The 25,548-nt window shown below is 43.7% G+C and overlaps 3 protein-coding genes across 11 annotated transcripts in view; all 3 read right to left on the reverse strand.

The window, feature by feature from the left end:
* herc3 (HECT and RLD domain containing E3 ubiquitin protein ligase 3) overlaps positions 1 to 2,377 on the reverse strand; it is a 27,371-nt gene extending 24,994 nt beyond the window's left edge. For all 3 annotated transcript variants that reach the window (XM_047044696.1, XM_047044695.1, XM_047044697.1), the window contains exon 1: positions 715 to 2,377. The gene's annotated coding sequence lies outside the window, so the exon portion shown is untranslated. The remainder of the gene's footprint in view (positions 1 to 714) is intronic.
* A 141-nt stretch (positions 2,378 to 2,518) lies between these two features.
* LOC124484022 (probable E3 ubiquitin-protein ligase HERC3) lies at positions 2,519 to 14,264 on the reverse strand. Of its 5 annotated transcripts, XM_047044693.1 has the most exons (25): positions 13,869 to 14,262; positions 13,666 to 13,777; positions 13,496 to 13,572; positions 13,123 to 13,344; positions 12,797 to 12,888; positions 12,384 to 12,514; positions 12,088 to 12,218; positions 10,474 to 10,535; positions 10,170 to 10,369; positions 9,977 to 10,036; positions 9,748 to 9,853; positions 9,156 to 9,242; positions 8,873 to 9,119; positions 8,441 to 8,598; positions 8,173 to 8,247; positions 8,018 to 8,047; positions 7,826 to 7,912; positions 7,574 to 7,696; positions 7,174 to 7,356; positions 6,897 to 7,063; positions 6,516 to 6,579; positions 5,683 to 5,741; positions 5,357 to 5,540; positions 2,950 to 3,049; positions 2,519 to 2,869 (listed from the first exon to the last, which is right to left on the reverse strand). In XM_047044693.1, the coding sequence occupies exons 1-25, from the start codon at positions 14,089 to 14,091 to the stop codon at positions 2,628 to 2,630; spliced, it is 3,222 nt and encodes a 1,073-aa protein (XP_046900649.1). In that variant the 5' UTR covers positions 14,092 to 14,262; the 3' UTR covers positions 2,519 to 2,627. The 5 variants fall into 5 exon arrangements, 4 of the variants coding, with proteins under 4 accessions (XP_046900649.1, XP_046900648.1, XP_046900647.1 ...); XM_047044692.1 differs by having other exon boundaries at positions 8,873 to 9,239; XM_047044691.1 differs by having other exon boundaries at positions 8,873 to 9,242.
* A 363-nt stretch (positions 14,265 to 14,627) lies between these two features.
* LOC124484025 (probable E3 ubiquitin-protein ligase HERC6) lies at positions 14,628 to 25,443 on the reverse strand. Of its 3 annotated transcripts, none has more exons than XM_047044700.1 (23): positions 25,109 to 25,443; positions 24,505 to 24,661; positions 24,039 to 24,115; positions 23,646 to 23,873; positions 23,320 to 23,411; positions 22,017 to 22,144; positions 21,663 to 21,814; positions 21,335 to 21,393; positions 20,763 to 20,854; positions 20,587 to 20,646; positions 20,380 to 20,473; positions 20,009 to 20,189; positions 19,447 to 19,598; positions 18,671 to 18,793; positions 18,471 to 18,566; positions 18,055 to 18,219; positions 17,775 to 17,909; positions 17,143 to 17,309; positions 16,956 to 17,022; positions 16,532 to 16,602; positions 16,196 to 16,379; positions 15,737 to 15,839; positions 14,628 to 15,092 (listed from the first exon to the last, which is right to left on the reverse strand). In XM_047044700.1, the coding sequence occupies exons 1-23, from the start codon at positions 25,326 to 25,328 to the stop codon at positions 14,881 to 14,883; spliced, it is 3,015 nt and encodes a 1,004-aa protein (XP_046900656.1). In that variant the 5' UTR covers positions 25,329 to 25,443; the 3' UTR covers positions 14,628 to 14,880. The 3 variants fall into 3 exon arrangements, with proteins under 3 accessions (XP_046900656.1, XP_046900655.1, XP_046900654.1); XM_047044699.1 differs by having other exon boundaries at positions 20,380 to 20,476; positions 21,335 to 21,390; positions 25,109 to 25,442; XM_047044698.1 differs by having other exon boundaries at positions 20,380 to 20,476; positions 25,109 to 25,442.
* Between the last annotated feature and the right edge of the window lie 105 nt (positions 25,444 to 25,548).

Consider the following 25,548-nt stretch of genomic DNA (forward strand, 5'->3'; position numbering starts at 1 on the left):
TGCCTTATCGCCAATCCACTCCAACGCATTTGCAACAGGGCTGTAGGCTATTTAAATAGCAGGAAGGGGAAACTGAAAGCGGGAACGGAGCGTTGAAAACTTGCACAGCTTCACTTTCAGAAAGCATCAAATCCAGTGACCACAGCTGAAATGTTCAATATAATATTTGTATATAAGAAATGGTTCGACAGCCGCCAGGAGAGACTGAATAGTAGCAGATGGCTTTTAATGTCTGTTTTGGCGCGTGAGTGGTTAAGCAAAGCCAAGAGACCGCTACATTGTGATGTGCGTGCGTGTGTGGGGCATCCAACACTCTCAGGGGGCAATCAGGAGTAAAAGGCGCTAGCTGTCAGCAGTTTACAGCTTCAACGTCAGATTGGTGCTTTGTTAATAAGTGCTTACCTGTCTGTAATCAATGACGTTAAACCCCCCAAAAGCACGTTTGCTACATAATGTTTATATTAATTTAGACGAGACAACACTGAAGCAGCGAAAAGAAAAACGATAGATGACTCTAATCCGCCCATTTCATTTGACACTACGAGTAGCACACCAGCAAATCATGTATCTTAGCTACCTTTCGTAAAGAACGTACTGTATGTTCATATGGTTAGCTACACGAGCATTGTACTATCTCCTGAGTACTACCGACAAATACGGAAGATGTGAGAGCACTTTATGATGTCGTTTGTCTTGTATGGGACGTGAAATTACCTGAGCAGATTCATTCCTGGACTCCAAACGGGGCGTTCTCTCTTCACAATAATACGGAAGTGGATTCAGTTTGATGGCCATGCTTGTCACCAAACACGTGACCGGATGTCAACCGCACAGTAAAGGGCTATTGCAATCAAAGTAGACGGCTATAGGTGTATGTGATGTATTTTCAGGTGATGTATTTTCAGAGACGGGAAGTACATTTTCTGTGTGGGAAGATTTTTCGGGCATCTGTAGCCTACTTTACTTCACCATTTATTTTTCTGACCACTTTTGAATTTTAATCTGAAAAATATCTTCAATTTTTTTTCTTCGAATAATACGTTTCGCAAGGTTTTTAAAATATTATCCATAAAGTTTTGAAGGGTTTAAAAAAAGTTTTGGGAAAAAATATTTAAGAATAAGTTTGAAAAAATATTTTTAAAACATATTTTTGCATCATTGATGAGTACTTGATGCGGATTCTACTGTACTCTATAATGCTCCACTTTACTCTGTACTTGAACGTGTTCAGAAGTGTGCCTACAGGATTATGCTGGGCCGACAGTACACAACATATCTGGACGCCTTATGGTCATTAAACCTACTAACACTCTCTAACCGCAGACACGACCTCTGCTTGAACTTTGCAAACAAAGACAATCGCCACACTTCTGTTCCTGGCTGCCTCTGACCCGGGCAGAACAGCAAGGCAGACAGTTGAGGAACTCACTGCAGTACTCTCTAGCAAGGAGAACTAAACGCTACACCACAAGTGCCATACCTGCACTGGCCAAACTACTTGTCGGACTTCATAACTAAGCTGGTAGTAGTGAACGACAATAATATTGTTTTTAACTGTGTCAAGTACAAACTTTTAATTGTAGAATTCTCTCCACGTCGACAAAATGTAATGTGTTTTTAACACACTAGTTATAGTGTATTGTATATTTTGATTGTACATTTCGGGGCGATTCAGTTTTTACTGCAAGGCCGACATGTTCGTTGTATGGTTTTTTGGTATCAATAAATCATTAACTATAGGCTTCTCTGTTCTCCTCTTTCCTCTCCTCCTCATCTCCTTTTACTGTGTGTGTGGAATACAAGTCTCAAAAGGAAGAATAATATATATTTTTGAAGTATGTTATGGATGAGACAGAAGGAGTTAGTGATGTCTACAGGACTGAGAAGAGAGACATTCCGGATCCCCCATGGTCATATATGAGGGAGATGTTAAAAATGGTCACAGTCTAATAGGACTCCTGCCAAATGTGCTGAGTGTCTATAGTGTATTTAGTATTAAAGTATTAATATAATGTGAGGTCCAGTTACCTGCATGACACTAAAACAGGTGTAGTAATGGCTACTTTTTACTTAAACATATCTAACAATTTTCATACACAGATACAAGAAATAGACAGTTGCTTTAACTTACTATTCATTTACCATATGTGGTTGTGTGGGCTCTGACATTTACTTAAGTAAAAAGTAGCCATTACGACTACCTGTTGGACCTCACATCATATTAATACAGTAATACAAAAAGACACCATAGAAACTGCGCATTTGCCAGGAATCCTTTTTGACATTGACAATTTCGAACAGCTCCTTTCATTTACATTACATTTACATTTAGTCATTTAGCAGACGCTCTTATCCAGAGCGACTTACATTAAGTACAGGGACATTCCCCCCGAGGCAAGTAGGGTGAAGTGCCTTGCCCAAGGACACAACATCATGTGGGACGACGGGGAATCGATCCGGCAACCTTCTGATTACTAGCCCGACTCCCTCACCGCTCAGCCATCTGACTCCCTTTCAAATCCTCCATACGTTTTGAAAGGTTGAAAAAAATATTTCAAAAAACACTTTTGTGTTGTGATTTTTTTTCTCCAAAACTTTATTTTACTACCTCCAATTCTAACAGCCTTTTATTGTTTCCCAATCACATCACAGTGGGTGATGGCATGAAGCAGTTTGCAGCGAAGCACGTCGATGCTGCTGTAGTTGGGGAGCTGCAACCTCTCAAAGCAGGTTTCAGCGACTGGGTAATATTCGTCCGTGTGCGGCTTGTGCGGCGTGTGCGGCGTGTACGGCGTGTGCAGACGTGCTATCTTCAGCCGCAGTTTGGAATGACGTCCTCTGGGAAGTCTGTCGGTTCCTGTGAGAAAAGCTGAACGAGAACAGATACCTTTCTAAGAGGTCTGGACAAACAGTTGGATATACAGCTTGTGTGGTTCTTTCTTCACTCACTCAGGAAATCTTTCTTTTCCTTCTCTGAAAACTCTGTGAAAACCGTCCAGAAGTTTTCGATGATCTCATCTGTAGTCGAGTATCCTTCGTATTGTGCGTTCTGTTGTGACAAAAATAACATTTATTATCAATTATTTGTTTGTATTGTTTGTCATAAAGACATGCATCGTATGAATGTGAATGAGTGTTGGTAACAAGTGTAGGTGGTGGTCGGAGGGGTCGAAGGGGTCGGAGGGGCTGATTGGCAGCCACGCTTCCGTACCACCACCGGTTTGACTGTCTGAATAAGTGCTGGACTCTGTAAAGCGACTTCGAGTACCTTGAAAAGCGCTAAATAAATAAAGTGTGTGTATGTATGTACAGTGCCCTCCAAAAGTATTGGAACAGTGAGGCGAATTCCTTTATTTTTGCTGTAGACTGAAAACATTTGGGCTTGACATCAAATAATGAACGTGAGACCAGAGATCAACGTTTCAGCTTTTATTTCCAGGTATTTACATCAGGATCTGATGCACAACTAAGAAAATATCACATTTTGTTTGAATCCACCCATTTGTCATGTGATCAAAAGTATTGGAACAGATATACTTAAAACATATTTAAGTGAATAAGACTTAATATTTAGTTGCAAATCCTTTGCTTTCAATAACTGCAGCAAGTCTGTGACCCATTGACGTCACCAAACTTTTGCATTCTTCCTTTTTGATGCTTTCCCAGGCTTTCACTGCAGCCGCTTTCAGTTGTTGTTTGTTTTGTGGGATTCCTCCCTTCAGTCTCCTCTTAAGCAGGTAAAATGCATGCTCTATAGGGTTTAAGTCTGGAGATTGACTTGGCCAGTCTAATACCTTTCATTTCTTGCCCCTGATGAACTCCTTTGTTGTTTTGGCAGTGTGTTTTGGGTCGTTATCTTGCTGCATGATGAAGGCTCTGCCAATCAGTTTGGTTGCATCTTTCCTTAAATTGGCAGACAAAATGTTTCTGTAGACTTCCGAGTTCATTTTGCTGCTGCCATCATGTGTTACATCCTCAATGAAGATTAATGAGCCCGTCCCAGAAGAAGCCATGCAAGCCCAAGCCATGACATTACCTCCACCGTGTTTCACAGATGAGCTTGTGTGTTTGGGATCATGAGCAGTTCCTTTCTTTCTCCAAACTTTAGCCTTTCCATCACTTTGGTAAAAGTTAATCTTTGTCTCATCAGTCCATAAAACTTTGTCCCAGAATTTTTGAGGTTCATCTCTGTACTTTTGGCAAATTCCAGCCTGGCCTTCCTATTCTTCTTGCTAATGAGTGGTTTGCATCTTCTGGTGTAGCCCTTGTACTTTTGTTCATGAAGTCTTCTGCGAACAGTAGATAGTGATACCTTCACTCCTGCCATCTGGAGGTTGTTGCTGATCTCACTAACAGTTGTTTTAGGGTCTTTCTTTACAGCTCTCACAATGTTTCTGTCATCAACTGCTGATGTTTTCCTTGGTCTACCTGTTCGACGTCTGTTACTTAGTACACCAGTAGTTTTCTTCTTCTTCAGGACATTCCAAATGGTTGTACTGGCTATGGCCAATGTTTCTGCAATGGCTCTGATTGATTTTCCATCTTCTCTAAGACTCACAATTGCTTGTTTTTCACCCAAAGACAGCGCTCTGGTTTTCATGTTGTTTTCACCTCTGAAGACAGTCTGCATAGACAAAACCTATCTTACCCAATCTGAACCTGAGTGTAGACATTCAGTGGTATTTATTGATTGAATAATGTATGTAATAGGACACACCTGGGCAACAAAACACACCTGTCAGTCACATGTTCCAATACTTTTGCTCACGTGACAAATGGGTGGGTTCGAACAAAAAGGTGATATTTTCTAATTTGTGCATCAGATCCTGATGTAAATACCTGGAAATAAAAGCTGAAACGTTGATCTCTGGTTTCACATTCATCGTTTGATGTCAAGCCCAAATGTTTTCAGTCTACAGCAAAAATAAAGGAATTGGCCTCACTGTTCCAATACTTTTGGAGGGCACTGTATGTGTATATATATATCTTCTGAATGGAAGAGTCACCTAATATGTATCATATCCTGTTTTATATAGCCTACAGTGTGTGTTAATTTAGAACATGTATGTGTTTGTAACAAAGTTGAATTGTTTAAACTCACTAACCCTACTCCTCAGTATAAATACCACATACTATTGAGGAGCTAGTTTTGAGGTGTCGTAGCTGGTTAAAGCGGTGTTTGTTAAAGCGGTATTTGTTAAAGCGGTGTTTGTTAAAGCGGTGGTAGCGTTTGCAAGTCAGAGGACACAAATTTGAATCCCAGAACAGAACGTGACAAAGCGACACTGATGAGCCGCCCGACTCCACCGGGTTCATGTTTATAATATGTAAATTCAGAGCATCTGATTGGCCCGACCTTTCTCAGCTCCTCCCACTCGTACTGGTTGTCTCCATGGAGAAGAGTCATGAGTTCTTCAGGAAGGAACATCTTCCACACCAGCAGGGGGCAGCCTGTCTGGAAACCAGTCCTGAACTTTGTAAACTGGCACTCAACAGATTTGTTGAACACCATGTCGACATACAGGTCCACATATTTCTGCCTGTGGGTGACAAAGATGCAAAAAGCTTAAAACTAAGGACAATAACATTTGCCGGTCAATTTCTGTGTTTGATGTAGGCCTAGCCTATAATATTTTAATCATCAATGTTTTAATAAACATTTGATTACGTTGTGTTGGTTACCTGTTGACTTTAGTGACTGGTACATTTCCTCCGTTTGGAATGAGTTCCTGGCCCCCATACTTTGAAAGATGAAAAATAACAATACACATGTAGGCCTATGTTCATTCTGTACATAGTTACTAGGGCTGTCCCCGACTAAGATTTTCTTTGGTCGACCAAGACTCGACTAAAACGTCTGAAAATCGACTAATCGAACTTTGAAACGCTTTACAAAAAAGAAAAAGTACAAACATTTTCGCGATCTGACTCAATGGCTGCTGGACATTGCAGATTCAGCCGCTAATAGCCTACTACTAATAAGACTCGTATCACCAGTCCTGTTGTAACCGAATGCCGATGGTATTTAGTATCTCTTACAATGTACTACAAATTACAAATATTGTTTTAACATGCAAATCAGAGTGCGCTTATCACTGCCTGAAAACTTGCGCAGATAAACGAAAGGGAAAACAGAAACACCTTCTCTTTTAAAATTCTACATTTTTAGAGTTGGTTTATTTGTTTTAAATAATATAATCTACAATTACTGTTGAACATTTCGTTAATTTAGCAATGATGACACAAGCGGGAATCAGATCTCACACTGCCATATGGCAGCTCGACTTAAAAAATCTTAGTCGACCAAGAGCATATCGACCAGAAAATCGACTAGTCGAGTAAGTGGGGACAGCCCTAATAGTTAATAGTACTCCATTTCGTTTAACATGCTTTGTGCCTCCATATAAAAGATGCAGGACTGTTCATAAACAATCAAATTAAATGGTGAAAGAACATTTCTAACACCGACTGTACTGACAAACTAGAGAATGGCTGTACGTAGTTGCAGCTCTTACTGTGAAGTCTAAATACAGCAACTCTACAACTTCTTCATCTTCCATCAGCAGCTGTTGTATACTCCTGAGTAGAAAAGCACGTATCTCAAAATCTAAACTGTAACAGTTTATCAAACAGACAAAACTATTATTGTGCTAACATAAAATTAAAGTTGAAGAGAAGTTTGCATAGAAATATTATCTAGATAGATAACGTTGATAAACAATATGTAACTGTGCATGCATATATAATCAAAATATATGACATGCATTTTTCGAAGGCCTTATGGCATCCAGAGCCTAGACTTAATAAACGAATTAAGTCTTACCGAAATACGATCTGTATCACAAATGTGAAATGAACGGAAAACCTTAACGTTTTCTTCTGAGATAACTTCCTACCTTGCCTCTACGGGAGAGAGCTCCTTCAGGTCTTCCAGGGAGGGAGGGAGACCCAGCAGCTTCTTGAAAAGAGCCATTGGGAAGCAGACGTTTAGCAGACACCTGTTATACAGCGCCAGCCCACATATCACCCCCAGCAGGTAGGCCTTCTCAGTGTTGCTGCCGTCCTAAACACAGATCACGGAGGGAAGTCATTTGCGGTGTTCCTCTGAAATGTTTGTACGTTGTTTCGGGTAAAAGCATAATGTTAATGATCTGTTTTAGAGGCTAACCTAACCCTATGTTTGACTTGAGTGAGTACAGGATGAAGAGTTACATCGACAGGGAACCAGGCCAGGGCAGAGTGTTCGTTCACTTGCAGAACCTTGGATTCTGGTTTGAGGAGTTCTTTCGCCAGGAGGGTATAGAACTGGAGGGATACCCCGCCATAGTCCAATCCATCCTCCTCTCGGAATTTCACCTCAAAACAAATGCTGTAATAAGCTTCACAAAAATGGCTGCATATGTTTTGTTTATATTTGTTTGCATTTTGTGCCATTGAATTTCTGGTAAATGCACAGCTAGCCTATTGCAACAGATACTGAAAATACCATTCTCAAACTGTCTAAAAACGTACTTAGACGATGACACAAATTCCTAGACATATTCATACAGGAAAACACCAACACAATACTTACTACCAAAGGACTGTTGAAATTGTGGACATTTTGTTGAAGATATTTAAAAACATCTTGCAGTAGGGTCTTTCTGCACACGAGTATTTGACAGGGGCAAAAGTGTAGGAATGGATGCCGGCACAACTAAAAAATAAATAGTATATTCATATTTAGGACTGCAGCTATAATATACCATTAACTATGTATATTGTGTACAGTAAGATTACATTTGTGTGTATTTATAGTAGTTCCATAGTTACTTATTTTGCTTACATTAATGGTGTACTCCAGCTTGTGCAACAAGCATTTTGCTTCCATGTCAAAGATGCAGGATTGTTTATAGTAATTCAGAAAATTCAACTGGGGGTGAAAATTAGTTTAAACAAACACATTACAAGTCTATCTAGAGTTGCCAATAAATCAGTTTGTTTATGCAGAATATCATTGTATTTGTTCTTCCCTTACCGTAAGGAAACTAGGAAGATTGTCCATCATCTGAAAGAAGAAGCCCAGCGTTGACTTCATATAACTCTGGAGAACAACACTTAAAACCAGCCATTTGTCTTGCAACAGTTTGAAAGAAAATACGGGACCGAAACTAGACGTCTTTTCATACTCACACCCTGAATCAACGACTTGATTTCCTTAATGTGGAAATTGCTGGATGCCATGTGTATGCGTCGGTTGCCATTCACCTGTATGGGACAGGTAAGACATGATGAACAGGTACGTAGGTAACAACAGGATACAGGTTCAAATCCCCTGGGACATGGATTTGGAATACATTAATATTCTTCTTAAAAATGTATGGTTTATTAATTCCCAATCTTAAATGAACACATTGCAGACACAGTTCACATCTCAGAGGCTGCAGCAGCAGATAGTCACCTTGTGCAGTTTCATGAGCACACCTATGGTGGTGCCCAGCATCTTGTCAGGGTCACAGTCTCCTGGTAATAAGCCGTTGAAGTATCTGACAGTGAGGCTGTGGAATATTTTCACTGTCGTCCTGAAGAAGGAGTAGGGAAGCTTCAACCACAGACTGTCTGAAGGAAACACGGAGAGGTTATGAACACTGGTGTTGATGATTTCACTCTACCTGAACTCTTCCTTTTCGCTCTCTATACTCTCTCTACCTCTCTACGTATTATTTAACTGCAGATCAAGAGGTTGCAGTTTCAAATCCTCCTGTACAATGCAATGGATAAAAGCATTGGCTGAATAAATACATTGTTACTACTATTATCAGACATTTGATGTGGTAGATCAAGAGATGGCCGGTTCAAATCCCCCTGTGTCCCATTGGGTAAAGGTCTGTACCGAGGAGTGTGTGTGCGTGCAGGAGGGCATCAGCGACGGCCAGCGTGGCTTCTTCTGCTCCTCTCTTCCTCTTCACTAGAACCCTGAGCAGCTCAGGCAGGAGCAGATACAGCCTCAGAGCCTCCACGCTCAGGGGAGCCTCCGCGCTCAGGGGAGCCTCCGCGCTCAGGGGAGCCTCCGCGCTCAAGGGAGCCTCCGCGCTCAGGGGAGCCTCCGCGCTCAGGGGAGCCTCCGCGCTCAGGGGAGCCTCCGCGCTCAGGGGAGCCTCCGCGCTCAGGGGAGCCTCCACGCTCGGAGGAGCCTCCGCGCTCAGGGACTCCTTTGGGAGCAGGGAAGGGATCAGGGCCCTCAGGACCACCTCCTCCACCTGCTGGAACAGAAACCCCACCTCACAGCCGTCAGCCAGGCCCTAGTAACCCCACCTCACAGCTGTGAGCCAGGCCCTAGTAACCCCACCTCACAGCCGTCAGCCAGGCCCTAGTAACCCCACCTCACAGCCGTCAGCCAGGCCCTAGTAACCCCACCTCACAGCCGTCAGCCAGGCCCTAGTAACCCCACCTCACAGCCGTCAGCCAGGCCCTAGTAACCCCACCTCACAGCCGTCAGCCAGGCCCTAGTAACCCCACCTCACAGCCGTCAGCCAGGCCCTATCAACCCCACCTCACAGCCGTCAGCCAGGCCCTAGTAAAGAGATATCAACTTCCAGAACTCCAGAGCACCTGTATCTGGACAATGACCTTTGAACTTGAAGAGGGAGATTTCAGATGTGCTTGTTTGCCTGCCTGATGAGAGCGACTGATGGTGTAAGTGTGTAAGCGTTATTCATGTGTGTTGGGTCGGTATGAGCTTTTGAGCGTGTTGATTGAGCACATCACCTTTGTTAAGACTTTGTCCTTTGTAGCTAGCTTCTGGAAGGCTAGCCTTGCGTGGGAAAGGTCCAGACCAGACTGTGCTTCTGAGGTTTGGTAGTGTTTGTCAGAACTAAAACAGAAATGAATTATTATCCTCATGCATAAATAAAAGCATGTTCAATATCAGTGAAAAAAGACTAAGAAGTCAGTCTTGTGACATATGAAGATTGTTGGAGAAAAAACGAACTCTTACCTTTTGTCAAGGAAGCTGCCATTCAGACAGGCCGGGGAGGAGAATATTTTGGTGATTTCCCTGCATGTGAAATTGTGAAAAATAACTCATGAGAGTAAATAAAAAATGTTATATCATGTAAAGGAACTGTCCAGTTGATCCTGAACTTGAAACTTGCTGAATCAAATTAAACAAATGACCAAGCTGGACGCACCTCTGGATGTTGTTCCATGAGTCTGACTCACAACCTGACACCCATCGGTCAACCGTGTCCTCGCTTAGCGTGAGCATCGTGTCCTCTCTTAGCGTGAGCATCGTGTCCTGTCTTAGCGTGAGCATCGTGTCCTCTCTTTGCGTGAGCATCGTGTCCCGACTGCCGGAGACTTCATCAGACTCTGGCTCTTCACCCTGTGGCTACAGACGTTGTTAAACACCACGTTAAGCGCGTACTCACAACGTTATATTAGCTTGATTCACAGTTGTGAGTACTGATATCAAACTGATATCTGTGTAATTACCTGGGTGATGGAACACCAAGCGAAGGAATGATGACCGCCAGCAGATATTCCTGATGGGGTCCCTGTATAGGGTTAGACATGGGGATCACAACAGTTATAACATGTTATCCCCTGTACTGACGGGGTCCCTGTATAGGGTTAGACATGGGGATCACAACAGTTATAACATGTTATCCCCTGTACTGACGGGGTCCCTGTATAGGGTTAGACATGGGGATCACAACAGTTATAACATGTTATCCCCTGTACTGACGGGGTCCCTGTATAGGGTTAGACATGGGGATCACAACAGTTATAACATGTTATCCCCTGTACTGACGGGGTCCCTGTATAGGGTTAGACATGGGGATCACAACAGTTATAACATGTTATCCCCTGTACTGACGGGGTCCCTGTATAGGGTTAGACATGGGGATCACAACAGTTATAACATGTTATCCCCTGTACTGACGGGGTCCCTGTATAGGGTTAGACATGGGGATCACAACAGTTAAAACATGTTATCCCCTGTACTGACGGGGTCCCTGTATAGGGTTAGACATGGGGATCACAACAGTTATAACATGTTATCCCCTGTACTGACGGGGTCCCTGTATAGGGTTAGACATGGGGATCACAACAGTTATAACATGTTATCCCCTGTACTGACGGGGTCCCTGTATAGGGTTAGACATGGGGATCACAACAGTTATAACATGTTATCCCCTGTACTGACGGGGTCCCTGTATAGGGTTAGACATGGGGATCACAACAGTTATAACATGTTATCCCCTGTACTGACGGGGTCCCTGTATAGGGTTAGACATGGGGATCACAACAGTTATAACATGTTATCCCCTGTACTGACGGGGTCCCTGTATAGGGTTAGACATGGGGATCACAACAGTTATAACATGTTATCCCCTGTACTGACGGGGTCCCTGTATAGGGTTAGACATGGGGATCACAACAGTTATAACATGTTATCCCCTGTACTGACGGGGTCCCTGTATAGGGTTAGACATGGGGATCACAACAGTTATAACATGTTATCCCCTGTACTGACGGGGTCCCTGTATAGGGTTAGACATGGGGATCACAACAGTTATAACATGTTATCCCCTGTACTGACGGGGTCCCTGTATAGGGTTAGACATGGGGATCACAACAGTTATAACATGTTATCCCCTGTACTGACGGGGTCCCTGTATAGGGTTAGACATGGGGATCACAACAGTTATAACATGTTATCCCCTGTACTGACGGGGTCCCTGTATAGGGTTAGACATGGGGATCACAACAGTTATAACATGTTATCCCCTGTACTGACGGGGTCCCTGTATAGGGTTAGACATGGGGATCACAACAGTTATAACATGTTATCCCCTGTACTGACGGGGTCCCTGTATAGGGTTAGACATGGGGATCACAACAGTTATAACATGTTATCCCCTGTACTGACGGGGTCCCTGAAGCTAGGGTTAGGGTTACAAATGTTATGCCCCCTGCTGCCTGACACCGGGATCACAACAGTTATAACATCCTATCATGTTATTTCACTACCATGGAAATCACACATTATGTGTGTGTAGGTGTGTGTAAGTGTGTGTGTGTGTTTAAGTAGCTCTGCGGTACCATGAGGCAGCTGTACTGGTAGAGGCACAGTCTGATGATCCATCCTCACTACATTTCCCAGCTGCCCTTGCTCTCCACGCCCAAACGAGTAGATCTTATTGGAGGATCCTACTAACACTAACGTATGATGTCTGGAAAAAAGCAAAGTGAAATGCAGCAGTATGAAACATGACTGTGGACAGAATGACACGTTAGTGGCAGGTTGGAGAGTAAAGGACACAAGGTGACACGAAAGGAACATGAGCTGTGTTGACATGAATCAAGAATCAAAGCAATTTGAAAAACGTTTAGCTGACCTTCCACAGGCTACCTGGGTGACCTTTGCCCCCCAGAGTTCCCCCACCAATCGGGGTCGTAGTTCATCCAGGAGGGAGATGTGGCCCAGCTGTCCATACTGGCCCGAGCCAAACGTAAACACCACACCTCCCTAACAACAACAACAACAACAACAAACATCCGTAAACAGAAACAGGAAATGACCACATCTTCACAGCATCATATCATCTCTTGACATCTTGTGACATCACAACACATTTCCCTTCTTACTGTTCCTACAAGGCTATTTCTCTACTGCCACAAGTATCCACTGCATATAGGTTTTATCAATGTACCGTAATCTAAAGATTTGAGTTTACATGAGTTTTGAGTTGGCCCTGAGGTGAAGGTGCTGTGTTTGGTGTGTTGAACCCATCGATGTGTCAGGACAGACCTTGCTCAAGGCTGCTGTGTGTCCTTCTCCACAGGAAATGAAAACAATCTTTTTGAGATTCAGACAGTGTACAGGAACAGGACTGTGTCTGTCTGGAAGTAAAGCAGTCAAACCTTATTGTTATTCTTTTCTTCAGCTAAACGTTATTCAGATCAAAAGCAAACGAGCAAGCTTGACTTAAATGGTATGGATAACTCATGTCACCCAGGGGAAATGGTGTCAAACAGACTGAGAAATCATCAACCTTTGTCCTCATTTTGTTTGTCTACTATAATTACATACTGCTTTCAATGATGTTATATCACCTCCAGGTGAACCCCCTATACCTGCAGTGTCTCCCAGGCCCAGCTGACCGGCCTGGTTGCTGCCCCAGCCGAACACAGCTCCAGACAGGGACAGAGCCAGGCTGTGCTGCCCCCCAGCGCTGATCTGGGCCAGAGGGATCCCACACAGGGAGGTGAGAGGCTGGGGGGTCAGAAAGCTGGGAGCCCCCCTGCCCAGACCCAGCTGACCCCGACTGTTCTCCCCCCAGGTGAACAGCTGGCAGTCTGGAGGGAGACGCACACACAGGCAACAAAATTACATTAAACTACATTTGTTTGTTTTTTTCTTACAGTGCTACTACTGGCACATGGGTACAGTTGAGAATAATGTTAAAATTGCCTGAAGTTGGTTGATTAGTTAGTAAATGTGTTTTACCTTCTGTTAATGCAAAGCAATGCTTCTGTCCACAGGCAACTTGAATAATTTTCCTCTTCTCCAAGTTTCTCACAGGTCTAAGAAATCACAACAGCGGGAGAATACATTACCGTGACGTGATGAAGATCATCATTAAGGCTTTGGGAGTTGTTGTTAGTCTAGGCTCTTACCTCGGAACAGTAGTGCCGTCCAGGCACAGAACCCTGCCCGCCTTGGTCAGTAGCACAACACTATCATCCCCACAGCTCAGAGAATGAATATTTTCATTGAAATCCACATTTCCTTAAAAACAAAAACGAAAGAAATGTCTGTAATTTTACATTTATTAAATTATTTTGATAAATTGATGTTAATGTATTCTCGAGCTACTTACTCAGTTTCCCAGTTATTGTTTTCCCATTGTTTTTGACCATCCGGGCGACCGCCACTTTTCCATTGTTTCTGATAAACGCGACTAACTGATTACCGGCGGACAAGTGCGTAACCTGTGAATTGATGCGATTGAAAACTGCGCTGTTAAGGGAATTATTTTTGTCCAAAGTTTTTGCCTTGTCCAATCCAAACCCCCTGCGTGTGTTCTCTCCCCATGAAAACATAGCGACAACGTTTTAATCGCCTAAAAATACCGATATAGTTGGTCCTCTGGCTGGTCCTCATCTGAATGTTCGTCAACCCACCCAAAAACCCGTTTAAGGAAACTTAAACGTCATAAAGCCAAACAGAAACGAAAGACACAAACAAAAACGATGTTAAGTATCGCTTTTGTTTTCCCTAGAAAGGAAACTGGCCTCCTGCCATCAATGGTCAGGGCCGGGTTTCCCAGATTCGTTAAGAAGCTCTTAACGCTAAGCTCTTCTTAAGAACGTTCTAAGAGCCAGATTCATTAAGAAGCTCTTAACGCTAAGAGCGTCTTAATAACGTTCTAAGAGCAATCTAGAACGCTCTTAGAACGTTCTTGAGAAGAGCTTAGCGTTAAGAGCTTCTTAACAAATCTGGGAAACCCGCCCCAGGCCATTCAATTGGAGTCCATAAAACACACACACACGTTTGAAAAACGAACTTTAAACTAGCCGAAGTATACAAATTGAGTAAGCTATAAAAAATGATTAAAAAGATAACAACGTATGGGTCATTTCAACAGTTTTTTTTATTGTTATTAGATCAAATAGAGTGTAATGTTAATGTAGATATGCATGTTAAGATTGCAACAAATGTTTATTCATAAGACATATAACTTCATAACTGATCCTTCATAAACCCCACTAGTATTCATAAATCAAATGCACAAAACAATTAAGGTGGATTTTGTGTCCTAACACACTCTATAATGACCTACAATAGAAAGTGCAATCATGTATTTTCACCCATCAGAATGTTTATGGGCCTCATTCCTTCCAGAACCCTCTGTTGTGGTTCAAAGCCTCAATAAGCCGAGCCTTGAGGATCTGGTTGGATGGGTAGATAGGCAGCAGCAACAGGAAGTGGCATGTCAGGGATTCTGGGAAATGGTGTTCGTTGGCATTGAGAAGAGGCGACACCCTCATAATAATCATTTTCATACCCAGGATGGGGACACGATCACAGCCTGTTAGAAACACTGGGAGGGGAGAGGAGAGGGAGGGGAGAGGAGAGGGAGGAGAGAGAAGAGAGGTGAGGGAGGGGGTAGGAGGAGCGAGGAGAGGGAGGGGGGAGAGGGGAGGAGAGGGAAGAGGGGTGGAGGAGGAGAGGGAGGGTAGGGGAGGGGAAAGGCACAAAGAGAGACATGAGGGCCAATGTCAGTTAGTAAAAAAAAAAAAAAAACTAGATCATTTAATGAATTAAAAGTTTCAACATACGGAATATAATTTCAAAATGTACATTTGGTCTCATATTAAAGACCAAACTTCATCCAAATCCCTTCATCTGACTGCATTAGAACCCTCAGTCGCCACATCTGCTATCCCCACGTCTGCTATCCCCACGTCTGCTATCCCCACGTCTGCTATCCCCGCGTCTGCTATCCCCACGTCTGCTATCCCCACGTCTGCTATCGCCACGTCTGCTATCCCCACGTCTGCTATCCCCACGTCTGCTATCGCCACGTCTGCTATCGCCACATCTGCTATCGCCACATCTGCTATCGCCACGTCTGCTATCCCCACGTCTGCTATCCCCACGTCTGCTATCCCCACATCTGCTATAGCCACGTCTGCTATCCCCACGTCTGCTATCCCCACGTCTGCTACCGCCTCATCTGCTTACAGAGGAAGGCTTTCTTCTGCTCTGCCGTCAGCTCCTCAAACACTTCCCAGAACGCCACGATGCTGGGGTGCGAGGTGTGGAACTCTCCTTCATACACACAGCTCTGGACAGGAGGGAAATAAACTTCATGTTATCTACATTCACAATCATTTGCCCGCATTTGATTTCACAACTCCATTTATAAACTATATATATAGTATATACACTATATGTAAAATACATCATCAGGTTATGTTTGATTTAACTGACGTTTTCTTACATTAGAGTCCCTACATGTTTAGCAAAAATAATTAACAGTGTTTTAAAGTATTTGAGTTGAGTTTGATGAGTCTCATGTGGTTGGCATTTCGGGCTACAGCACATCACAATCGATGTTCTGTTTGCAAATAGTATTTGATCCAGGTTTACTTGTAGAATAGCTGTGCTGTGTCAGACCTGTAAGGTTGTAAACAGTGGTACCTCTCTCAGTACGGGCCAGTCGTAGTCTTCCTTCCCCACCATGACCCCCTGCAGCTCTGCAGGCTGGAACAGATCCACCACCTTTCTGACACACACTTTGAAGAAACCTCTCTTGAACTCCTCAAACACCCGCTCCACCGATTGGTTGAAAGCGTAGTTGACATAAGCATCAACAAACTCTCTCCTGGAAACAGAAGGAGTGACAGCCAAGGGATACAATGAGAGGTAAGAGAATCAGAGCAATCAGGAAATAAGCAGGAAGTCAGGTATTTAAATCTGTCTGCGGTCGGCATTTAATTGAGTTGAGAGAATAGGTATTAAAACAGCTTTACTTACTTGTTGGAACTTGTGACAAGTTTCCCTGGCTGGTTTGGGTCAAGTTCAACTTTTCTGTTGCCCCAGTGCACCTGTATTAAAGTTAAGAAAATAAGCATTTTAAAATAGATTTTATTTTACTGGCCAACTATTCCAGAGTGGTCATATTGGGTATTCACGCTGGTGATCATCTGTATTTCTTTGATCGTTAGTTGGTGGATAATAAAGTACATTTACATTTATTCATTTAGCAGACGCTTTTATTCAAAGCGACTTCCAAGAGAGAGCTTTACAAAGTGCATAGGTCACTGATAATAACAACAAGATAGCCCCAAAGCATTGCGGGTAGCCAAAACAAGAAGCACATATTGTGAACAACCAAAAAATAAGTGCCAAAGGGAAGAACCGTAAGAGCATGTAGTTAAGCAAGTTACAAAGTACATACTGAGTAGGTCATATCCAGGTTCTCCAAGTCATCATCGGTGTAGTCCAGCAGGATGTAACGAAGGCTCCTTCACAAACAGGAACAGACAGTTGGCCTCTTTACAAATGTGTATTTTCTATATCAAAATCAATCAGTCCATTATCCAGGAACATTCTCAATCAACCGATTTCCACTAATACAAACGTACCCGCCCACGATCGACTCAAACTCAATCATGTCGTCCAATGAGGGCCTGACGTTCACCAACTTCTTGAAGAGGACCAATGGGAAGGGCAGATGCACAATGTTGTGGTTGTACAAGGCCATCCCACACAGGACCCCAAACAGGAAGTAGTTCTTGTCCCTCTCTGTGGGCTGTTGGTGAAAGTGCAGACAGAAGAGGGGGAGGCAGGGGTCAAGATGAGGGACTGTTCTGGATCCACCTAGCTAACTAAGCACTTCCCAAACCATGTTTGTAAACAGCTCCAGTCCTGCAGGTCTGAACCCTGATGGATGGTGGAACCCTGAGTGGGCTGAAGTCCTGATGGATGGTGGTCTTCAGAAAGGCTTGGATTGGAACGTGTTTATCCAGTAGACATCAACGTAAAGTCCAGGCAAGTGTGGTGGAAACTACAACATCATGATCTGCACTCAAACGCTCCACCACAAAGCTATACCCAGGAACATTACTACACTCATGTTGATCTGCATCAACCAAAGTTTTGGTCTAAACATAAAACCTGAGACTGACCTATGTATAAAAGGCAAAAGCAGTAAACATCAAGCCTTGCCATCATCAACATCAATCCTGGCTCTAAATTATCCTTTCCTACGAAGTACCTGGGAAGGGAACCACAACAGAGTCTGTCTGTCGTTATACACAAACATCTCAGACTCCAGCAGCAGCTTGAAGATGTGGAGGAAGAAGTCTCTCTTGTTGACCTGTGTGATCGTCATGTCATCCACAAACTGCACCTGAGGGAGAGGACAGCATGAAGGGGGGAGAGGACGGATTCAAACCAGGGCCCCTGCAGTAGGGCGTCAGCCTACATGATATGCACACTTAACAATACACACAATGACGATATCAGACCGTAAAAGACTGAAACACAAAAGTTACGAGAAGTTCTCGACTGAAGGCGCAGTGGTCGGCGGCGGCTAGCTGTCTGAAGGTGTCTTCCACCAGACATGGCCGCCTCAGTTTCAGCTGGAACACTGGGGCAGGAGCAGACTCTGGGAGGTTTGCCACATTTACCGACATCTGGTAAATGAAATGGTGTGTCGCCTGCAGGGACAAAAAGATTTTGTCGGTCAATCAGAATTCAAACCAACAATTCAACATTGATTTATTTTATTCATCAAACTGAGCTTCCAAATAAAACCCGTTGTCTTACAGGTTGAGAGTTTATGGACTAGGTTTGGAGTTAATGAACACACAGAGTCAGAATCAGCTTTATTCCCCAAGTAAGTTAACACAAACAAGGAGTTTACTGTGTCAGGAAGGTGCATACAATAAACATATAAGAGTCTATTTACCCGTCCTATTTCTGCATGATAGTTAAAGATGTATATTTTGCACTGCAGATTCATGAGGAAGGGATAGCAGCAGAAGATGACTTCCTCATCATCATCCTATATGGAAAAATATCCACCAAAATAATATTTCAGTCTTTAAAAAAAAAACAATGTAAAAATAATGAAGATATTTAGTTGCTTCTCAAACATAATTTTCTTACCTCTGCAGTGGAACAGGAATGCCAAAGCATAACATCCGTAGGCAGATGAACATGACTGGCTATCTCATCCACATAGAAGAAGCTGATGGGAATTCTCTGCGATTTCGCTGCCCTTTTGTTTGCCTTAAAACCCAAAAAAGTTCCATCATAAATAGATAATTTTTTACTATAATGAATCACTAATATTGATTAAGGCATTTTACAATTACCAGAAACTATTCAATCCCATCTCCAATTGATCAAATCCAATAAAGCATTCCTGTCTGCCTGCAGCTGAGCTACTGACCCTGTAGAGGTGTTTGAGACTGGCTGCAGCTGAGCTACTGACCCTGTAGAGGTGTTTGAGACTGTCTGCAGCTGAGCTACTGACCCTGTAGAGGTGTTTGAGACCTGGCAGCTGAGCTACTGACCCTGTAGAGGTGTTTGAGACTGTCTGCAGCTGAGCTACTGACCCTGTAGAGGTGTTTGAGGCCTGGCAGCTGAGCTACTGACCCTGTAGAGGTGTTTGAGACCTGGCAGCTGAGCTACTGACCCTGTAGAGGTGTTTGAGACTGGCTGCAGCTGAGCTACTGACCCTGTAGAGGTGTTTGAGACTGTCTGCAGCTGAGCTACTGACCCTGTAGAGGTGTTTGAGACCTGGCAGCTGAGCTACTGACCCTGTAGAGGTGTTTGAGAGCCTGCAGCTGAGCTACTGACCCTGTAGAGGTGTTTGAGACCTGGCAGCTGAGCTACTGACCCTGTAGAGGTGTTTGAGAGCCTGCAGCTGAGCTACTGACCCTGTAGAGGTGTTTGAGAGCCAGCAGCACCAGCCTCACTTCCGGGTTGTGGGTGTTCAGAAGGCCACAGCGGAGCAGGAAGCCTAGGGTGTGTTTCCACAGCTGGATGTGCTTGGTCAGCACACTGGCAGACATCTTGGCCAGCCAGTCCTCTAAACAATAACACAACATTTCATGTGGTAAGTTATGGTTTGTGAAAAGCCTTGAAAGAAAGGGTTAATGATGAGTGGTGGACACGTCCAGTTGTTTGATTGCAACAAACTGGTAAATCTTTAGTCCATGGTCATGTTGGAGACCAGATGCCTTCAATCACTGGATGGGTGAGGCCCCCAATTTGTCAAGTTGTCCATTGGTCCAGTTTGAAGTAACTGGACCAATGGACAAACTTTCTGCCACGTCACCATGACTTGTGTCCAATTAAAGCTCAGATACTGGCCATTTCTAGACTTCATTTCCTCTCCTGAAGTCATTTTCAGTTGCTTCTGATGTAACACCAAACTGACAAAACTGCTAGACCCACTCCTAACTAGGATGTGGTATCTTTGAGAGTCCAGTCACTCACTCAGCGTCTGCATGGCCGTGTGGTTGAGTCGTGAGAGCGCCACAGCCAGGGGCATGACCAGGGAGAGGACGCTCTGGTCCTGGTGCAGTGGAGGACACAGAGGTAGCAGGAGGAACACCTCTGGTGACTTCAGCACCGGGCTGGAGAGGAGAAGATCCCCCAGCAGCTGAGTCAGGTCCACCTGCAGGGAACATCTTATTCCATTAGCAGGCGCATGAATCTAAAGCGATGTCTGAAAAGTGCTTGGGAAACTACAGCAGAAGATCAAGGACCAGGAGAGTTCTAACAGTGTTTTGGTGCCGAGAGTCAAGAAACACCAAGAATACAAATCCTGCTTCTCATTTAGTGTTTTGTTAGAAGCTGCTCTTAACTGATTGTTTAGCCCAGGGGGTATTGAGCAGCAGGTCCAGAACCTGGTTAGCAGCATCTGTGTCCACGGTCAGAGTCATCCCTGACTTGGACTGGCTGCTACCAGAGATACACCACAGAATCAGTTAAAAAACACTACGGGAATCCTTTACACAAATTCTGTAATTGATTCAAATTGGTCTTGATTTAAAATAAAAACATTGTCTCACTTGAGTTTTGTGAAACTTGCAACAAGACTTGCACTTGTTGAAAACATCAAAGATATCTCTCTGTTAGGCAAAAAATATTGTAAAAAAATTAAATGAAATCCGACAGCACAGTATGATAACAGCTATATTTTATATTGTACATAATATTAAAATATGAGATAAGACAACTAAAATACCCTTGTGCCTGTTTATTGCCAGTTTGCATCGACCGCCATTGTTGCAACTTGTCCTCATCTAATCGTCCATGTGTGCACTTGGGCCCAGAACCCTACAATGATCATGTGACCAAAACAAAAACGTCTTTTATTACAAATCATGTACCAAATCAATTACTCTACACAAGCCATTCGCGACCTTTTCCACTTTGAAGCCCACTTGCAGAGCTCACATATTCTTGCGGCCGCCCAACACGTCTGTTCACTTCATTCGCGCTTGTCACATGTTTAACAACAACACTGGAACTAAACAGTTTGCTTTCACGGCAAAAAGTATTAGAGCGATCAAAGACAAGTCTCCATCAGCGCCACAGTAAGCACACATTGTGAAGAGAGAGAGAGCAGAGAGAGAGAGGTAACATGCAGACATCCCAACCTGCACCCCCCCCCCCCCCCCCCAGCAGCCCAGGTTGGGAATCGCTGCTGTATTTACATTTAGTCATTTATATCTTTTAAAATATGCAATTTAATGAACATAATTTGCAACCTGTATACCTTAAACGATGTCTGGAATTGTACATTAGTTATGTTACCCTTGTTGCCGCTGTGTAAACGAAGCTGGAATTCCACCCAGCAGTTATTGTCATACCTGCTCAAATACAATAAAATGTACGTATTTTACATATTGTCAGATATAGAGAGAAGCAGCAATACAACATCTTAAAGTAAATCGGTCATTCGAACATAGTGTTTCACATGTATTTTGGTCCTTCATTTTCCATTATGGATAATATTCCATTAATGTAAAATAGTTATAAATATTGTGTGTCAATGCAATATAATTTGTATAATATATAGTGTGTTTTTGTAATATAGTCAATATAATATATTGTGTGTCAGTGCTACATTGCTAATCCTTACTGGTGGGTGTGGTTAGCTCTCCTGGAACCCTGGGTAGCTGCACTTCCATTGGCTGCAGGCTATTCTGTGGACTTCCTGTCCCCAGCTGACCTTTGACCCCACTGCCGAAGGCCCAGAGGTGACCTGAGGACTCCAGCACCAGGGTATGGTGGCTGTGAAGGGTCATAGGAACGAAAACACAAGAAGGGTGAATATACCTACATTATATCAACACTTTGATACGGGGAGATAATAGCATGGTACTGTACAGAATAAACCCCATCTGATTTTGAAATCAAATTCCAGCACTCGAGCACTTCCTGAGTCAAAAGACAGCTACTTAGTTTGAGTGACAGCTATGCAGTTTGACATCACCTGCCACAGGTGATCTGCGAGGCCACTCCCCCCAGGCCCTCCACCAGTCTAGGGCTCTGCTCATTGGCTGTGGAGTTGTGACCAAGCTGACCTCTGCTCCCCTCTCCGAAGCTAAAAACTTGTCCGTTCTAGTGACCAGAAACACACGGACATGTGGAGGGAAGATGCCTAAATTATTGGCTATAAGAATGTTTTGTCAGTATAGACTGTTTTGTCTTGGGTTCTGCAGGATACTTTGTGATGTAATTGTTTATTAGCAGATGCTTCTTTTCCAAAGCAGCAAACCTGGTCAGGACGGAAGTGTGAGCGTGTGGGGTGAAGGTGGGGCTGAACGATTAATTGCATTTGCGATAATATCGCGATGTGACAAAACAAGATTTTGTAATCACAAACGCTGCGATTTTACTTTGGTGACGTGACAAGCGAGAGTAACTCCGTTTGCAGACGGAGGATCAACTTTGCACGTTACACTTGACCTTGACCTGTACAATGGCCTCAGGCTCGACAGAACCTGATCCACAAAGCCATGTACGATGCAGAGCTAAAATGCTGAACACCAGTGTTTCAAATAGCCTAAGCCAAATAACACCCGACAGGATCACTGATCGAAATGTTTCAAAGCCTAACTCCATATTCATGTACGAAACACCTCAAGCAGTAACAGCGTTCATCACGAAACATATTATGCCCCTCCGGGATACACATACAGCAGGAACACGATGGCTGTCAGTGCCATTATGTTTCTGTTAGGCTACTGACTGGATCAGAAATGTTTATTTTTCTTTTAAGATTTAACCTTTAGATGGGTGACTAAAAAATATTTCCGACGGCCCACACAGCGCAAGTTTTTTTTCCAAAACAGTAGCAAGTTAGCTTTAGTTAATAAAGTGCAACACATGTTATTAGCTTTTGTTTAGCTTTAGTTAATAAAGTGCAACACATGTTATTAGCCTTTGTTTAGCTTTAGTTAATAAAGTGCAACACATGTTATTAGCCTGTTTAGCTTTGATTGACCAAAATATTTTCGGAGGTACAGGAGGTATGTTTTCCTTAATTTTTCGGAATTTTGTGTGTTATGTTGCTGACTGGAGATCAGTAGTATACATCTATATTTATTAATAATAAATCCTATAATAATCGCATATGAAATCACAATTGCAATATTAGTCAAAATAATCGCAGTTAGCTTCTTTTCCGAAATCGTTCGGCCCGAGGTAGAGGTGTGTGTGTGTGTGTTAGGGTACCGTGGTCAGAACGGCATTGTGGGGTGGAGGTGTGTGTGTGTGTGTGTGTGTGAGGGTACCTTGGTCAGGACAGCAGTGTGGGCATCTCCACAGCTGATGAAGCTGATCCCCAGAGATCTGAGTGCAGGAACCTCACACACGTTGAAGCGCCCTGCCAGAACACACAGGTAACATGTAGATTAGGTAACATGTAGATCCATAACCCTCAGGTAACACATCCATAACCCTCAGGTAACACACAGGTAACACATCCATAACCCTCAGGTAACACACAGGTAACACGTAGATCCCTGCTTGGTCTCCAGTGGAGTAGCACGAGGGGGGCAGAGGATACAGTCGTTATTTTGTCAACATTCTAATGTGGGTGGGGAGGGGGGTTCTTTACCCTTATCGTCCACCCTGTTGAGGCCCAGCTGCCCCGCCCGGTTAGCCCCACAGCAGTAGACCAGGCCTGAGAGGGAAAGGACCAGGGTGTGGGTGCCTCCGGCTGCCACCTGGGTGACGGGCACCCCTGTCAGGGAGCGCACCTGGGTGGGGTAGGGCTGCAGGGACACGCCCTTCCCCAGGCCCAGCTGGCCGTGGCTGTTCAGACCCCAAGAATACACATCTCCACCTGCACAGGTGCAGAGTACGATTTTGAATTAGAAGTATGGTAATAATAATAATAATCATGTTGACTTTATAATAATAATAATTGACAATAATTTAACATTTGTGATTTGATGAGTCAGTCCAGCTACTGACAAACATAGAGGATGTAATCTGTGTGGGTCTCTACCTGACGTCAGGGCCAGGGAATGGGCGTCACCACAAGCTACCTGAACCACCTGGATTCTATCAGGAAAAGGTACTGGCCTACAGGAGAGTCATCACAAATCAGATAAACTTTCATACCAGAGGCGAAAATCTGATATCAACTTTGAGGGGCACAGTTACATTCACGTGTTCTCAAGAGTATTTCCTGGGGGGAACACACCAAAAGTTGTGCTGTAACACATAGACTACACTAACAAAAAAAATGCTTATTATGTGTCTATAATCAGCCTTCATTGCATATTATAAATATTGAAATGACTGTGTAATAAAGGTGATATACTGAAGGCAAATCTTATGTTTCCCTCACACGTCCCCCCAGGGGTTCATATAGTAAATCAACAACATTCTGTAATCGTGATTAGTTCTTAACAAAGAAGGAGTGGTGTGAAGGTGAGTGTTCTCAGTGAGGGGTGAGCAGCAGTGAGTACCGGGGCCTGGGGGCTGAGGGGGGGGCGGAGGTATCGATGCCCAGCTGTCCTGCTCCTCCAGCCCCCCAGGAGAGCACCGATCCTGAGGACAGCACCGCCACGCTGTGGTCCCGCCCGCACACGACACTCACCACACCACCCAGACCCTCCACACGTCCTGCAGCCCACACACACACAAAGACACACACATACATACACACACACACATAGACACACACATACATACACGTACACACACACACACACACACACACACATAAAGACACATTTACAGCCCATACTACTTTAAATACTCTTGAAGAATATAGTCAGCCATCCATCAGAGTTATGATGACGTCGCAACTCATTATCTCAGCTTTCCAGGGCGAAACGAAACTGAAGCTTAACTCCCAAAACGTCTTTTTTTCGTCAAGTTACATAATTATTTTACATTGATACAATAGTGTATATTAAAAATAATATAATATCTTAAGTATAATTCAATGTTTTCTAAATACGCAGTTAGCTGTCAAAGCAAGCATTTCACTTTATTTGTCAAAGAAACTATACTTTTTAAGTAATCACACTTTGTCTCGTCTATAGTTAGTTTTGAGAAACATCTCACCAGGTGATTTAGAATCCTGATCTTTCTGTCTTCCAAGCTGCCCCTTTGAATTTTGACCACATGACAAAACATTTCCATCTTCCAGGAGAAACAGAGTATGCTGTTCCCCACATGAAATCTGTCTCGTCTTCACGGAGATGGGCCCTGCAGAGGGAGAGAACACACTCTGCCTCGCTGACCGGCCAAACTGCCCGCTAGAGCCGTCTCCCCAACACCGCATCTCTCAAGTCTGTCTCTCAAGAAAAACAGAATTCGTTAGGACCAGTGCATCACTTGCAGTTTGGTGTACGTTGGCCTCGGTTTCGTTTTCTTTCTTTTTTGTGCGTGTGCGTGTGTGTGTTTGTGCGCGTGTGCAGGTGTGCTAGGGGTGCGCGTGTGTTGAAGGGGGTGGCGGGCGTGCATGTTCGTGGGTGTAGGGTGTGACAACAAACTTTGGAACA

This window comes from Hypomesus transpacificus, chromosome 22, assembly GCF_021917145.1.
Source record: "Hypomesus transpacificus isolate Combined female chromosome 22, fHypTra1, whole genome shotgun sequence".
Lineage (NCBI taxonomy): Eukaryota > Metazoa > Chordata > Actinopteri > Osmeriformes > Osmeridae > Hypomesus > Hypomesus transpacificus.

Bases quoted from the DNA above. Each gene is read 5' to 3' on its own strand.
- LOC124484022 (XM_047044691.1), bottom strand. From the start codon at position 14,091: ATGTTTTCATGGGGAGAGAACACACGCAGGGGGTTTGGATTGGACAAG. The intron at 13,778-13,868 runs GTAAGTAGCTCG...TTTGTTTTTAAG, and splicing joins AACAATAACTGGGAAACTGA to GAAATGTGGATTTCAATGAA. The intron at 9,854-9,976 runs GTAAGAGTTCGT...TTTCTGTTTTAG, and splicing joins GGCAGCTTCCTTGACAAAAG to TTCTGACAAACACTACCAAA.
- LOC124484025 (XM_047044698.1), bottom strand. From the start codon at position 25,328: ATGCGGTGTTGGGGAGACGGCTCTAGCGGGCAGTTTGGCCGGTCAGCG. The intron at 24,662-25,108 runs GTGAGATGTTTC...TGTGGGCTGCAG, and splicing joins TCAGGATTCTAAATCACCTG to GACGTGTGGAGGGTCTGGGT. The intron at 20,190-20,379 runs GTTAAGAGCAGC...TGTTCCCTGCAG, and splicing joins CCCCCTGGGCTAAACAATCA to GTGGACCTGACTCAGCTGCT.